At 31.5% G+C, this 16721-nt stretch overlaps 2 protein-coding genes across 7 annotated transcripts in view; both read right to left on the bottom strand.

The window, feature by feature from the left end:
- Window positions 1-34: 34 nt before the first annotated feature.
- LOC106671058 (trypsin II-P29-like) lies at window positions 35-2268 on the bottom strand. The gene is made up of 5 exons (XM_014401840.2): window positions 2071-2268; window positions 1818-2009; window positions 1621-1759; window positions 387-566; window positions 35-314 (listed from the first exon to the last, which is right to left on the bottom strand). The coding sequence occupies exons 1-5, from the start codon at window positions 2218-2220 to the stop codon at window positions 73-75; spliced, it is 903 nt and encodes a 300-aa protein (XP_014257326.1). The 5' UTR covers window positions 2221-2268; the 3' UTR covers window positions 35-72.
- Window positions 2269-2498: 230 nt separating this feature from the next.
- LOC106671048 (calcium uniporter protein, mitochondrial) overlaps window positions 2499-16721 on the bottom strand; it is a 259353-nt gene continuing 245130 nt past the window's right edge. For 3 of the 6 annotated variants that reach the window (XM_014401812.2, XM_024224588.1, XM_024224589.1), the window contains 5 exons: window positions 10088-10258; window positions 8942-9054; window positions 8726-8875; window positions 8448-8651; window positions 5755-6200 (listed from right to left, as the gene is read on the bottom strand). In XM_014401812.2, coding sequence (XP_014257298.1) covers window positions 5913-6200; window positions 8448-8651; window positions 8726-8875; window positions 8942-9054; window positions 10088-10250 — 918 coding nt within the window. In that variant the 5' untranslated portion in view covers window positions 10251-10258 and the 3' untranslated portion in view covers window positions 5755-5912. Of the gene's footprint in view, window positions 2786-5754; window positions 6201-8447; window positions 8652-8725; window positions 8876-8941; window positions 9055-10087; window positions 10259-16721 lie in introns of those variants that run through there. The other 3 variants (XM_014401810.2, XM_014401811.2, XM_014401809.2) reach the window with 3 other exon arrangements.

Raw genomic sequence — 16721 nt, 5'->3', positions numbered from 1 at the left:
CCCTCATATCTGCATTTGAATTTAAATTCATGGATAGTATTTATAATAAATTAAATTTGCTTTATTTATAAATTACACATTATTATATCCTTGTAGCACCAAGTGCTGCTCTCTTCTAATCATCACATTGGACCCTTCAAAGCATTTCTCTGGTTTAGCTGGCACATCTGGTACAAATGAGTGTATCCAGTTTAAATACGGACATGTGAACATGTAAGTATGGACAATTTTTTTCGATCCGCAATCCATGTCACTCGGCTTTTTGTACTTGTACTTCTCGATGTAAACTTGATGTGCGATTCCTACAAGCTCTCCTAAAAGTTTTATTGTGTGTGTATTTAACATTAAGGTTTTTTTATTGTGATGTTTCTAAAAAAAAATATTACCATCACAAATTAATGGACCACCGCTATCTCCATCACACAATCCTCGTCCATTATTTCCCTTTAGGCAAATCATATTTTTTCTTTCTCTCAAATTTAGTCCACGACAGATACTCCTCGACTGAACTGCAACAACGCTGAGCCCATGCAGAACAGTATTTGCCTTGTTCCGCCCTGTGTCACCTATAAACAGTAAAATTAAGTTGATTTTATCATTTTGGTGACCCTGACTGTTTTCATCTGTCAGACATATTTCAGCTTCAAACTTTAGAATGTGAGAAAACAAAACTACTGGGTCAAAGGAGCAATAAGACAACAACAAAATGAGCAGATATGCCCAAATTACAATAGCATTTTTACTGAATTATAAAACAACATTGTTTAATGTGTGTTATCAATTGTGTGAATTGCATTATTTCTGATAAATGTTTTCAGTAACTAAAGAACATTTGAGGATATGCAGGTGATTTTGGATCTTCAGCACAGGAAAAAATGTCAGTATCATCAATAAAAGTATTAAGTTGCTGTGTGTAGGTCAAGCATGCAAAGTGAGTAAATAGGGAAGCAAGGGCGCTGCCATGTAGACACCAGATAGAATAGGATATATATATANGACATTCATACAAATGAGTAATCCTGTAAACGTAAACAGAATATTTTATATAGATTTTTTTTAATGAAAACTTAAAATCCTGCATTATTTTCCGGACAACCCAATATATATATAAGTCTGAAGTTTTCTGGGAAATTAAAAAAAAATTAATGAGGAAGAGGAGAATACATTTTAATTATTTTTAAACAATTCTGTATAAAATATGCTCCAGAAAAATTGGAATTGATCAAGTTTAATATTTTTAGCATTAGAGTAATGTTGATATCAGTCTTAATAATAAACTATATATAAACGATCAAGGAAAAGACAAAATTAGAAATAGTTTCAGTCTTGATGGAAAGGATATATTCCTCGAAAGCTTGACAAAGGAAATAAATTTTCTTCTTTCTTTTAAATATAAGTGATTATTTAGGTAAAAGAAATATTTGAGAATTATTGTTATACAGAGTACAATAAGTAAATTAAGTTGGAAGATAAATTAATTAATTCAAATATTTGATAAATGAATTTTATACTGTAAACATTTGATCAATTTTATGAGACACTTTAATTAAGTTGCAATGATATTAATTTATAAAAATGTAGAAAATAAACAATACACCCTACCTTAAAATATTGACTTACCCCAACCAGTAGCTGTGCAAAGCTTTTTTTTATTAATAATAAAAGGCCTCCCAGATACTAAAATTGGTTCTACTTCTGGAGTGAGTTCAAATGCATTGACATTTACCAAACACAAATCAGATCCTGAAATTCTTATTTCCTAAAAAGATAGGAGATGATGATTGTAGAGATCAATTTATAAATTAAGGGTTTTAAACCTCAAATTTAGGATGAATATGAAGTGATTTTGCAACTCTTTCCTGCCTTGATTTTGCCTCTATGTCAAAAAAGTCTACAATTCCAGCAACAAGTAGAACATCATTCTCATTGACAACAGTCATGTTTGCTATGTAGCAATGTGCTGCTCCAAGCACCCACTCTGGGTGGATAATGCTTGCCGTACATCTTATCTAGAAATGATGTCCTGGATTAATGTTTGTCTGCTAACGCTGAATTGAACTTATTACTCACTTTAGGATGGAGCGAAGCAACTAAATAAGGGTAATCTCCAATTTGCGCTTCAAAGCCTCCTGCTAATCTTGTTAATTTTCTTGAAGCACCAAAGCGGCTGCAACCAGCGAGTACAAAAACAAGAAAATATAAAAGTCTAAAGTTATGCATAAATTAAAAACATCAACAGCTGATGTTTTCTCTTTCAATCTTTAATGCTCTAAAATGGGGGAAAATCCACAATATCTAAGGAGGATTTAGTTCATTTGGAAATAATGCTGTTTAATATTCAAATATCACTAATCTTAAGAGCATTTTTTTGTAAAACTGAAAAATAAGGCCAACTAAGAATGTTTTAATATATAATGTGCTACTTTTGTTTGCTGAGTGTGTTTTAAACTACTTTACACTGCTAAAAAATTGTAATGTGTCTTGTAATAAATTGTATTCTCATTCATTTCTCAGACTTTATTCAACAAATTAACCTTGTTAATATTTCTTGATATTCTATCTTTTGTTCTTAAGCTTTTTTTCAATGGAGCAGTTTATAGAGAAGTTGGTCTGCGACTTGTTAAAAATTAGTTTGCAGGAGAGACTCAAACAAGATCAACCATTAGAAAAATTATCCGGCAAATCACAATTGTAATGTTTTATTAATTCTTGATAGAAATTTTTTTAATACTCTTCATTGGTTAAAGTTATGATGTTGCCTTCCTGTTTTCCATTTCTGACTTTTCTGAAAACAAAAACCATTATTCTTAATGAAAGGCTCGGAAAACAAAATAAAACAAATCTTGTATAGTAACATGTTTATTTGGTTGTTAAAAATTAAGGTACCCAAGTTTGTAAAGGTACTGCTATTACGTCCTTTATAAAACTGTAATTACTTTAATCAAAAGTTTTAAAAATTAATTTTCTTGTATATAATATAAATTAAAAAAACAATAAGACATTATGGTGCTGGGTGCAATAAATTATTCTGACTTAATTAACAATATTTTTCTATCTTTTGATAATTGCTAATTATTCCAACCCAATTTAAAATATTTTAATTGGAAATGCAGAGTGAATCATTATTACAATTATTTTAACAATAAAAATTGTGTAATAGTTTACTCACAATAAAAATTTTGAAAACAGTTCATATTTTGATATAAATTAATTTTTGTTGTTTTGATTCATCTACAACAAACATATATTTTTCACATTGAAGAGTATGAATACAATGTAGTCAGTCTTTTGAACAACAATAACAATAATGATAATAATGTTAAACTTGGAAACAAGAATACAATTGATGAGAAAGTTACTAAACAATAAGAAGTCAAAGCAATTTTTTGCATATTTATATTTACACAATTAATACTGGATTACAATGAGGTGCCCACTCAAATGTGGTCAGTTTGATAAGTCAGCGAAAATATTCAAAACATTCAAGTCATAAAATTGTTGTTGAAATTGGTAAAAATCAAGTAAAAAAACACAATTGACAATAATAACATTTTAAATTTGATTGATTTTGATAATTTGTAATAATAGTCTTTGGTTTGTTGACTAAAAGTGAAACATTTGTGTTATACATCGTTGAAGATGGACATAAATTAAAATTAAAAAAAGTGCAGTTTGTTTCTTTTTTATGTAATAACTTTTCACATTTTAACAAGATTTTCAGTCCTTGAGTAAATATATTGCATTATGTACATTACTGAATGGTAAATAATGTTGGGTCTTGAGAAAAAAAAGTCAGTGGTGAAAGCCATGTCAGATTTGTTCAAAGAAGAGCAAAATGGTGTTCAATTTTTACTACAACAAAAAATTATTTTTAATTTTCTAATTAAAATCCCTCATGAGCACTAAATAAATAAATGAAAAAAAAATTGTCAGAGAAAATATAGGACGTCTTTAATAGTAACCATTCTTAAAATTTAATAATTTAGTATTCAAGTTCTGAAATTCTAGGTTCAATTATATGATAATTTCAATATACTTTTAATAGGATTAAAATTTATTTAGGCTCTTAAGGACTAAGACCCTGGCTAAATATTTTAACAACTTTACCCTTAACATATGGGTGGTTCTCCAATTCTTAAAGTAAAGCAGTTTAATTTCTAAATTAGTTTATATATTTTGTTTTTCATTTAATATACTTAAGGAAATGCATTAAAAGGTGTTTTTTATTAAGAAAACTACACAATAGCATTTTTAGTACTTGAAACAAAATTTGTTAATCCTGAGATAATATATAAAAGTATGAAACGCCAAATTATTTTGTTACTTTTTGTCAAAAGCAGCCTCGTTTGCTGTATGAGTTTAATTTTGATATGTCACTTATTTTTTCTGTAGCAAACCTAATTTAGTTAAGGCAGGGCAGTGCTCATTGTGAGACTGATTCTAGGCAAAAATGTGATATTTATAGCAAAAATAATATAATATTTATCTTTTTTGTTTACTTTTTTAATCTATTTATTCTATAAGCAATTTTCTAAACAGGAAGAGTGGGAAGGAAGAGCAAACGATGGGGGATGTACACAAGTAAATAGTCAACATGTCCTTAGGTTCCAATGGCATTTAACGTGTGCTTTTAAAATCAGGAAGCTCTTGATTTTAATGGTGCATATTTTCAAAGCACCATCATAACAATAATAATAGTGAGTCGTGGAGCATTGTAATAAATATTCACATTAAATTTCTGGATCGAGGGGTATACTATGAACTAATAGTTGTTTTTACATTATGTATATACCTCTGGTTACTTTATGTACATCACATTAAATACAGGGCATTATTGCAAAGCAAGTGTGTGTTAAACTGTAAATCACAATTTTTATAAAAATCATTAACTGATTTCATTTGCACATTTTCATAATTATTATGAGTGGTATTTCAAATTATTTATAATTTTGACGTTTAAGACACCAAAATTGTTTACTTGTTAAATAGAAATTTAGATTTGCTTTTATTATTGAAATTAAGCTGGAAGCTCTATTAACGATTTTTTTTAAATTATACAAATGCATTTTTCGAGAATTTTTTAAACATTTTATTTAAATATTTGTTTTTAAATTGAACTTAATTTAAAAATATTTTGTTTAAAGTATTTACTGCCAAATATTTATACATATATAATATAGTATTTTTTTTAATCGCATTATAGCTAAATATCACTTATGACACCTTTTTCAAAAACTAAAATTTAAATATCATTAATGGGTTACATAAATATTTACAATATTAACACTTTCAATAGAAGAAGGCAAACTAGTGTTAATTATATAAAAATTTACAAGCATAAACAAGTTTTATATTTTTTTCTCTATCCATTCTGTATTTCATATGGCAGTTGAATGTAACATTTCATAAAATATATTACAATGAGCCAATAATGTGACACTTTCACCAGTTTATAATGAAGGTCAGTTTAGTGCCAGTTGATCGATAATACTTTTCAAAATCTTTAATATATAAATAGCTAGGGTAAATCACATTATTTAGCCATTACTCTACGCATCAACATTTTATCAATATATTGATTAACTTTTAAATGTCAACAAGACGATTAAATTTTTTTTTCAAATTCGAACGATTAAATGGTTTAATCAAGTTTATAAATATTTAAAATAATTTATCTAGCATATAAACATTTTCATTTAATTATAATAAAACAGTACACATAAGGTAAAACATTAAAAAATAAAATATATATTAAAAAAATAAATTAAATTAAAATTTTATGTTAGTTAAGTACATTTTTTCATTGCATCACCATTAAGAGGAAATGAATAAATACGTGACAATCAGAGTGAGTTAAATAAAACAAAAAACGGGACGAACAAACTTAGGTTTTTACATGGCACAATTTGTGGTTATTTTTTACGAAATACATTCAATAATGCATTCAGTCCCTCTTTGGTCCGCTGAATGGTTGAGAGCTCCTCTCTGATGCCCTTACCCATAGGTCTGTAGGTCGAAGGTTGAAGTGAAGGTGGTACAAATGGATTGAGCGGGTCTCTGATTCTACTTAAGTCAGATTCTAGTTGGGCAATATGTCCTTTGAGTTTGTTGTATTCTTTCAAATCAAGGCCGATTTTATTCGCACGCCTGTGTACTGCGATCAAATGCTGCCTGTCTTTTACATCAGGTAATTGATACTCCTGGAAGAAAACATTTGTACAGCTGTTTTAGTGCAGAAAATATTTTAGAATAAAAAAATAAATCAAATTAAGCAATATTTTAATTATGTCCCAACCTGCAGACCTGACCACCATGATCTGCGGTCTTAGATTAAAAAATGCAATAAATTGGCCATGCAAGGTTAACACGTGAACACTTACTGCTGGGCCAAAGCTTGCGTATTGTCCAGTATTTAGAGAAAAGTTGTTCATTGTATCCTACATAATTGAAGCGTGTCATTCCTTGGATACATATAGAGATCATTTAGGCAGGCATGCCACCCAATTACGCTTGACAACGGCGAATTTGTGTCCCTTTCCAATTTCTAAGAACTGTACTGTTTAAAGTACTTGATAGATATCTCGTTTTGCGTTTATTTGTTGTGTGTGGGGGTTTGTAACAGCAGAGGTCATATCGACCACTGGGGTGCAACCAGGATGCATGGCCACGGAACCGCAGTAGACGAGTGGTAAAGCATCCAATTCTCAGCTCGTAGATCCCACGGTCGTGGGTTCGATTCTCAGCTCGTCTCGGCTTTATTTCTGATGCACCGGTGGCCGCAATGAAAAATGTCATTACACGGCACACATCAATGGAAGGTCCGGAAGTAGGATCGAATCTCAGCGACCCTGAATTTGATCCCGACCTCCTATGGAAATGAGTTTGTTCGATGTAAGAACGTCGGGACACCGAGTGTGCAAATTCAAACACGTGTTGCGAGCCCCCTAAAATGAAGCCTGGAAGAAGTACAATAAGCTGTGTAAGATCTGCAGTGAGGGAACTCCTGGTATCCACGAAGTGGAAAAAATACAGAGCCACTGGATTCGAACCCGGGACCTTTACAGTGATGAGTCGCTGTGCCAACACCTTAACTGTCGCAGCCACCAACGCCCCTATTGAATGTATTTATTAAGTACACTGGATGGCAGTATATTGAGTACAACATCAGCCCTCAATTATGTTAGCTATACAGTCGGCTCTAGATAATATGAAACTTTAAGCGACCAGAAAAATAATTCGAATTATCAAGAGGAAAGAAAAACTCAAATATTAAGATGTGATATATATAATATAATATATATATATATAAAACATCGTATAGAAATGAAAAGTGGAAATAGATCAACTGTAAAATTGAACATTGCTTTACATTATTTAAAAATGTGTGGTATTTAGTGATCGTTAATTAATGATTATTACTTAGAGATCGAGAGATGTGGTCTGGTGTGATGTTGGTTTTCAATCATTTTCTTTATCGTTCCAAAACAAACACTTTGAGCCCTGAAGATGATCGCAATAAAGATCGAACGTTGGCACGATAAAGAAAATGTTTTTCTAAACCTACATCCCACCAGACCGCATCTCACGATCTTGAACTAATCATTATTAAAAAAAATCATTAAGTGTTGTTTCTATGTGGCCTGGCCTTCTTTGCTTAAATGATTTTCCAGATTGATCAGTGTTGAGAATACATTGACCGCCAGAAAAAATTCTAAGAAACATTAGGCTGCAAGGAAGTAAATTATGCGTGGAAATTTAGAGGGACATGAAAAGGAAGTTCGAATTATAAAGAGGGGAGGGAAGTGGCTCCATTTCGATTTACAGAATCCTATATATATANTATATATATATATATCTCCCCTTATTTCGAAAAATATTTCGTATTACCACATGTACAACAGAATTTTTTCGATTTACAAAATGACCTGTTTAGGAATTGTTATCAATAAATTGGAATTATCAAGTTTCGATTAACAAAACCCGACTATAAAGGATGATGGAGGATTATCGAATACTCTACCGTCCTATTTGAGTGAATGGTATGTAAATTGTAAAAAACGTATTTAGGAATGAGTGGGAGTGGGTCTAGGTTTACAAACTGCAATCATTGGGGACTGAGATGATCCAGTTGTAGATAGCCTCTGGATATTAACTTTGGTGGCGGGATGGATAAAACTGACATCCGACCAGGGACTGCCAAATCTGAAGTAGGTGAATCACACGGCTTGGCCCAAGAAGTCGTACGTTCGATTAAGTACACATGAATACACATACGTGTACGAATTGGGCTTATCAATTATCAGTAAACAATAATCAACATTATTTGATTTGATATAATCCGAACAAATCGATATACTAATATATATTTATTTAAATTTACCGTAAACTTGGAAAATGTGATTTATACAAAAATATTTATTAACGGCAGTATAATTAAAAATTTTTACCTGCTTTGTCAGTACAAAATATGCGTAACAGGCCATTGCAGTACCATAGGTAACAAAATAGGTAACAGGCTCCATGATATCCCACGAATATTCCCACCAAGTCAGCCTTGCCAAAATACCAAATTGTACGGACATTAGACCAAGGCCGAACCATGTCAGAGTATTTGTTCTCCTTTTTGCCATTGCATCTAACTCTTGCTTCTTCTGTAAAGCGTATTTTATTTTAAAGCAATTGTTTATTTGAAATGTTGTATTTGAAAATAAAGATGAATATTCACTTTTTCCAAAGGTTCTAGTTGTGTTTTCAACTCTTCAAGGCACTGGACCATATCTTTTTCTTTCTTTATTAAGTGCTCACTCACATTGAGTGCAGAATACAACTGGTTCACAATGATTTTTATCTCAGACAATTTATCGAGATCATTCAGCTATTAAAAAGAAATATATACAAAAATAATGATATAGACAATTAAAATTCAAGACAATATGCATACATTTGGATTCTTCTCAGGGGCCTTGACATGAAACTGTGTCTCATTGATTAAAAGTTTAAAATCTTCTACTATTAAATCTTGTATGGAATTTGAAGATGCTATTCGAATATCACCTGCAAGTTAAACATATTTTCATATATTAGATTAATGTTTAAAAACAAAAATTTCGTAAGCAAGTTTTGGACACATTTTCAACTGTAATTACATGTAATAAAAAAAGACTGCAATACACATTATTTAATGAACATTTTTTGAAATTAAACCACATTTATGCACAATATAATTCGTAAAATCTATCTGAAACCTTTGATTTATATCATATTATTAATGATATGTTTGGTATAGAAAATCATTAACTAGCCTCATTGACCTTATCATTGAAAGAAATTATATTTTTAAGACTATGTAGTTTTAGTGGTTTTATCCAAAATGATCCCGCCAATAAAGCAACTAACAAACTTCAGCCTGAGCTGATTTTGTACAGAAAAAGGTGTTTTATTTTGTATGTACATATTTATTTTTTAGAACTATGTTGTATTTATTTTGTGTAATTCTATACAAAGAAAAGTTTATCATTTATTATTATTATTGCTACTAATGATATATAGAAAGAAGATAAATCGATTATATTACTAAGCTACTAAGTATATTTTATTGTTGTAGAGTTTTTTTGTAGTTAATGTCAAAATTAATTGATATAAAAAATACATTACTAAAAGTAGTTTAATTGGTTTTTCTACTTATTATTTATGAAGTTAGCTCATTTGCAATTATTTATGAGTAAAACCACTTTCAAATATTTTTATGCTCTAACGATTCCAAGAGATATACATTTTTCGGCATCTTAATAAAAAAAAAGGGTATCTCATCAAAATGACTGTGAATTGTGAAAGCGTATAATTGAAACAATTGATATCCTCTTAGGGAGATCATGGAAACTGAAATCATTAAGCGTGTTGTGATGAAAATTAGTACATTGTTTTAGCTATTTCCTACACAAGTACTTTTAAAGTTAATTGTGGCGAGCACAAATTATAAAACTGCTACATCATTTTACATCATTAAATTTTTATCCCATGTGCAAAAAAAATTATGTCAGTAAAATGCCACTTTTTGGAAAAACTGTTTTTGTAAAAATACACTCACTTGTTGTAGAAATGTGGCAATAACCAACTGCACTATCTTCTTTTTTGATCATATCGATCAAATCACCGACAGTATTTCCTATCGGCCTCAGGGTGAAAAGGCATTCCTTCTTGGTCGTTGGGAGAGGAACCCTGAGCTGCGGAAGACCCCTTTTGTACTCCATAATGAGATCTGAAAGACATTTAGAAAGCATTTAATGCAGGTAATAATATCTTGAGATGTACACGATTATGAGGAAAATCTTTAACACAAATAATAGCCTATCTTCCATGTATTCGTCGTACATGCTGAATATTTAACATTAACATTTTACAAAAGGTAATGGAAAACAAACAAAAATAGTTATTTTATTTAAAAAAGTCAATAGAAAAGATTTAGCCAACTATTAATTTACTAACTTATAAAACTAGACTTGTCCAGCTTCGTACTCTCATTTTCTACCATCGACATCATATATCATTTTACCATAAAACAGTTAATAATACAAGTCAAGAAATTTAAATATCCTTTAATCAGAATGTTATAGGGATTTTGTGGATGTGTTGGACAAGTTAAGGTAATAAATATCCTTTTCAACATTTTCATAGATTTTCAAAAGCCATTCAACGCCATTAAGAAAAAATTCATAATTCACACTTTAATCATGTATTGGGTTGTCCGGAAAATAATGCAGGATTTTAAGTTTTCATTAAAAAAAATCTATATAAAATATTCTGTTTACGTTTACAGGATTACTCATTTGTATGAATGTCAACACTTATTAATCCTCTTCCAAATGATATTGTTTGTTTACCTCTGTAGCATTCCGCTACTTGGAAATAATTCAGTCATCCTTATAATGTCAAAGCGAGAATTTCGTACGATTTTCTTTTACGAGTTTAAACTCGGCCGAAGCGGAGCCCAAACGGCTAGAAACATTAACCAAGTCTGGGGCGAGGGTTGTGTTAATGAGTGCACTGTGCAAAGGTGGTTTAAAAAATTTCGGGAGGGAGATTTCAGCCTTGAAGATGAAGAAGGTCGTGGAAGGCCTTCCTCTCTTAATGATGATGTTCTGCGATCAGTGGTGGGTGCAGAGCAACTCAAAGTCAGTAAAACGACCGTCGCTGACCACCTCAAGGCGATTGGAAAAGTGAAAAAACTCGAAAATTGGGTTCCACACTCATTAAACGATCGCCAAAAAAATCAGCGCTTTGATGTTTGTGCATCACTTCTTTGTCGAAACAAAAATGACCCATTTCTGGCCAGAATTGTTACATGTGACGAAAAGTGGATTCTCTACGATAACACTAGACGTTCTGGACAGTGGCTCGACAAAGGAGAAGCTCCAATACATTTTCCAAAGCCCCCAACTCATCAAAAAAAGGTAATGGTTACGGTATGGTGGGCTTCATTTGGTTTAATACACTACAGCTTCTTAAATCCTGGCGAAACCATCAATGCTGAATCATACTGTAACCAAATTAATACCATGCATCAGAAATTGGCAGTAATGAAGCCCTCTTTGGTCAATCGGAAAGGGCCCATTTTGTTGCATGACAACGCTCGACCACATGTGTCACGTGTAACGTCACAAAAATTATTGGAGCTTGGCTATGAAACTTTGCCTCACCCACCCTACTCTCCGGACCTCTCGCCTACTGACTACCATTTTTTTAGACACCTGGACCACTACTTAGAACACATAATATTCAAAAATCAAACGGAACTGGAAAATGCATTTATTGACTTTATCAATTCTAAAAATTCTGAATTCTACTCAGACGGAATTAATAAGTTACCAACACGTTGGGAGAAATGTATTGAGAGTATGGGAAATTATTTTGATTAAAGAACATTGCTTTAAAGTAACTAGTTTCTTTTTTTTTGTTTAATACCAAAATCCTGCATTATTTTCCGGACAACCCAATAGTTCAAGTGGAAAAAAATCACAAAATCTTTTGTCATCTAAATTTCATTCCAATGTCTTCGATTTGGGGTGTTTTGCCTACTATAATGGAATTTTCTTTTTTTGGTTTAAACCTTTTATGTATATAATCAACACGATCCTGCGTATTTTGTTCTTATCCGAAATAGAAATCAAAAACCGAATGGTATTTAATAACTTCGAAATTCATGCACAACAAAGGCAAAATACCAAAAGTGTACAAAAAAGAGGAAAGGCATATTTTCTCCTCTAGCATATTGCTGGAAATATATTACTTTTTATGAGACTAGGTTTAGGAATCGTTTAATTTTAAAATAATTGATTAAAAAATTTAAACTGAACGGTAAAATGTTTAATGACCCCTATTAAACCTCATTATTAATTTCATGTTAAATTTGCTCTCTGCTTTAAAATAAACTCTAATGCTTGGTGAAGGACAATTTTCGGCAAATTGGTAAAGTTTGATATACGGGTACCATACACAAGTTTAGAAGGGAGGGAGGGATGAAACGCTTTGCGAATGCAGACTTTGTTATCTAGAACAAAGGATATTCCCGCTGTATTATCACCTGCGATGAAAAATTGCTTTAACGATATCTACCTATGAGTGATGAAATAAATTTCGTGGATGTTTGCCCAAAAGGTTAATTTGATCGTATTTTTCGATAGGAATTCAGTTTAAATGTCGCAAACAAATTAGCTAGAGTCAGGCAAAAGACTAGAAAAGTGAGAAATGTTGTTGCGGCGTAGATAGGCCAGGATGACCAAAAATGAATAAAGTTTCACTCGTAGAAATCTCACAACCTTCCTGGAGAGTTCTTGCAGTATTCACCGAATCCAATATCCAGCGGCTAATTAACTACATTACAATTTTTTATGTTATCCGTTTTCAAATGGACTCGGAAAGTGGCTTCACTGCGGTGACCCAAGGAAGAAAGCAAGAAGCGTTCCGCTGGCAAGCTTCATCTAGCCTACTACTACTTAGCACCCCACACTGACCACCTATCAAGAGTTGAGTTTTCGATTCAACTCGCCTTTTTATCACACAACAGCCAAAACTGGCGTAAACCGTCTGTAGCGGATTCGAAAGGTTCTGGATAACTTGACGTTTTTTTCCTAAAGTTTATAGGGCGCGTTAGAACTATATGTCAGGTTTGAAATTTAAAAAAATACTTAAAATGAAGATGTTACTTAATCAAAATCACCTCTAAAGCTTTCAAAAAGAGTGCACGAGAAATTTACTGGGTTATTTTGTGGTCATGGTTTGTTGGGTTTTTACATAAAGAAATTGGCCTCATGGCAATCATAGTCACGACAAAAATATTGTTTAAAAGTAAGGGAATTAACCAAAATAAAACTACAAATTACAATAAAGCTACAAGAAAGATTAAATGCGTATTAATTAGTTAAACTTGTACTTGAGCAAAATTCGAGTTTCGTCAAAAATATTTGATATTTATTGATTAAAAAAATACTTCGAAAGCTTAATAGTTTTTTAAATTTCTAGGTCTTCTTTTTAAAATTTATTCGAGAGAAAAAAAATTCATGGATGCCTCGGAGATTCGGATTTTTCAAGAATACGTTTAAATCTAGTGAATTGTTGTTTATTTCTCAACAACTAACTTAAATTCGTAAAGAATGGGTGATTTCTGTTCTCTTTGACTATAATAAGTGCTACTTTTCTACTAAACTCTCACTTATAATGGCAAAATCAAAAACCTTGACGGCAAAGCCTGAAAGAAAAGAAATTAAGCTTACTAATGGTTGTAGTGATGTTAAATTTCGATAAAATTAATAAAAATCCATAAGATTTAAAAAATTTTATATGGAAAAACAGGATACCGGCGAAAATATTGCATCAGGATAATACAGTCTAAAATGCCTATTTTTTGTATTTTTTTAAAATTGCACATTTAATGGCCTTGAAGGGTGTTTAAAATGACTTAAATTTTTTACTAAATTATTTTTGGTATACTTTACTAGAATCGAATTTTCATTTTTCAATATTTTATTAATCTACATAAATCTTATTTTATCCGATCCTCATTTACTTATCGTATATCCTAAGTAATAAAAAAAACAAAAAACGAATCGACTGACTGAATGAATCTAATCTCATTTAATTCGAGCATATAAAAATTGACTGACTAGATAATCACCTCGAAAAACATGGACAACAAAGGCAGAAAAACAATATGTAAATTTCATTTTTAAAAAAAAATTTCGAGTCCAAGAGCCCATTGACAAGAACGCTCCGACACTAAGTCTGATATTTTACGACCTATTATAACTCAAAAAAAGTTTAATTAAAATCAATTATCCCAGCAATGGTACATGTCAAAAATTCGAAGAAATGACACCTTGCCTTGAAAAATTGCGAAAGGGGAACTTTTTCTCGATGTGGTAAGAGGAAGAGCCAATCGAGGACTACGATTCCTTAGGCAAATATCAAGAAAACCCTTTTGCCGGACTGTCTGCATATGAGGCCAGGACACGCCTTGCAAAAATTTTACTTATAAAAATTCACTATATTTAGATGTGTCAAAATGTAGTAGAGAAATAATATATTTGAGAAAATTGCAAGGCTTGTCCGAAATTTTTTACCCGTACTAGTTGAACGTAAGTGAGGAAAATTTCTTCAGATAAAAATACGAGTGTGTGGTAAGAGAACTTAATATTCTAATAAGGAAAGGTCGTCACCACTAACATTTGTGAAGTAGAAATGAGCTTAGTTGGAACGAAAAAGGCTATCTATGGCCGCCTCTGGGCTTTTCCACAACAAAAACAACACAACATAATAAATATCACATTTTTGGGATTTGGAAAAAATCAGAGACGTTTGGAAGACGAAAATTTTGAAGAAAATTTGTAAATGTATTTATTTTGTATTTATTGTTATTTAAATTATTCGTATTTCAATCTTATTTATGCGCTTTAAAGGGTGTTTAAAACGTATCCGAATAGCTTTTTGATTTTTCAAAAAAATTTCTCTCCTACTTGCTGGAAGTCTTGTTTATTTATGCAACTTTTTATACCTCTGACTAATCTCATTTCATACAATCTTACATATGTTATAAAAATCCTTGTTTAAAAAAATTAATCGAATAATATATAATAACTTTGAAAAACCTGCAACAAAGACAGAAAAACCAAATTTAAAAAAACATATAAATTACACGAACATATTTTTCACAGCTCCTAGGGCCCATTGGCAAGAACATTTTTACAGGAGACTAATATGTTTCCACCTAGTATTTTTGGCGATACCAAGTTAGGAGATTCTCCCGTTAGTAGTAAATAAATATTCTATATTATCTCATATATGGTTTCATCTTTAGTCAGCTTTTCAAAGTTTGTTTACCTTAATTCCTATCAGGGAAGATATATTTTACCTTGGGCCCTTAACTGTTCTAAAGTTTTTAAAATATTAATACCCGTGATATTTTTTTAACTTTAAGATTTCTCCGTGTAGTACCTGTAATTTAGTCGTTGCCGACCATTTTTTATATCCTTGATGTGTTGGGTTGTCAGACGCGTTTCGGCATTCGCCATCTTCAGCGTCTTTATTTCTTAACTACTGAGCTCTGTCTATCTGTCTGTATCCCAATGCATCCCTTTTCGAGTGTTAGGGCATGTGTCTCTGCCTATTGTCACTAATTTTACTGGAAAACCTGATGATATCACACAGATATTCATCTCGATATTTAGATCGTACACTGCCCAACCGTTGATTTTAGAGCCGCACGTGAATATGAAATATGTTGCAGTCTGTGGATAACACTGGTGGAGTGAAACCCTTGAAAAGGGACCTCTGTATAGAGTGGACACATCCTTTTACAGACAATTACAGTTGCACGGAATGGAAGATTCATTTTCTATGTCTTTAACATCCCTACTTAGAGGATACTCTAAATAAAGTACCGTATAATGAATAATGCAATATTTTGTAAAATGAAATTGATTAAGCTATGGCGTCTTAGATTTGGCAAAATATTGCAAGAATTATTAAAAATATTGTGTTAATGTTGCAAATTGATTGATATAGAAAGTGTAGATTAACTGTTTGCCAACTTTCAACGTTCGTTAATAAAACAATAAATAGCAAACAACTGAAAATTGGTGGTTTCGAAGTAGAATAATATAGTGTCAGAATGTAGAAAGAATATGCCGTGCTACCCAAATAAGCAATTTGTCAGAAGGGAAAAAAACATTTACACTGGGTAAGAAGGAGATTGAAACGAGCTATGTTAGGAGCGTGAACATTGCCATTAATTCGTCTTTCGACACGGGTTGACAGTTCGTCGTTCTACAGAATGCAACAACCGAACAGAATGACTTAATTAGCGTGAAAATTTATGTAGAAGATGACAATTAGCTTTAGAAAGAGGTGAATAAAACGGTAAACGCTGAACGGTTAACCCACAAATCTGTGGTAGATAAATATCTTTATTAACGTTTTTTACAGTCTCAGACAAAAGGATTTAATTGTTTATGTTTGTGTGGTATTGCATTTTAGGTCACGGGGCATGCAATTTTTTATTGAATTTTCGGTGGCATACTAGATCGAAAAATATTAAACAAGTGTACAACCATTTTTGCCAATGGGCCCAAGGAATCGAGTCAATATATTATAAATAATGTATTTAGTTTTTAAATAAATTTTGTCTTTGTTGTGCATGTATTTGAAGGTTATTATTTATCAGTCGATTT

The sequence above is a fragment of the Cimex lectularius genome, unplaced genomic scaffold (genome assembly GCF_000648675.2).
Source record: "Cimex lectularius strain Harlan isolate CLEC.00 unplaced genomic scaffold, Clec_2.1 scaffold46, whole genome shotgun sequence".
Taxonomy (NCBI): Eukaryota; Metazoa; Arthropoda; class Insecta; order Hemiptera; family Cimicidae; genus Cimex; species Cimex lectularius.
The sequence above is the reverse complement of the archived record's forward strand: the minus strand, read 5'-3'. Positions and strand labels throughout refer to the sequence as shown.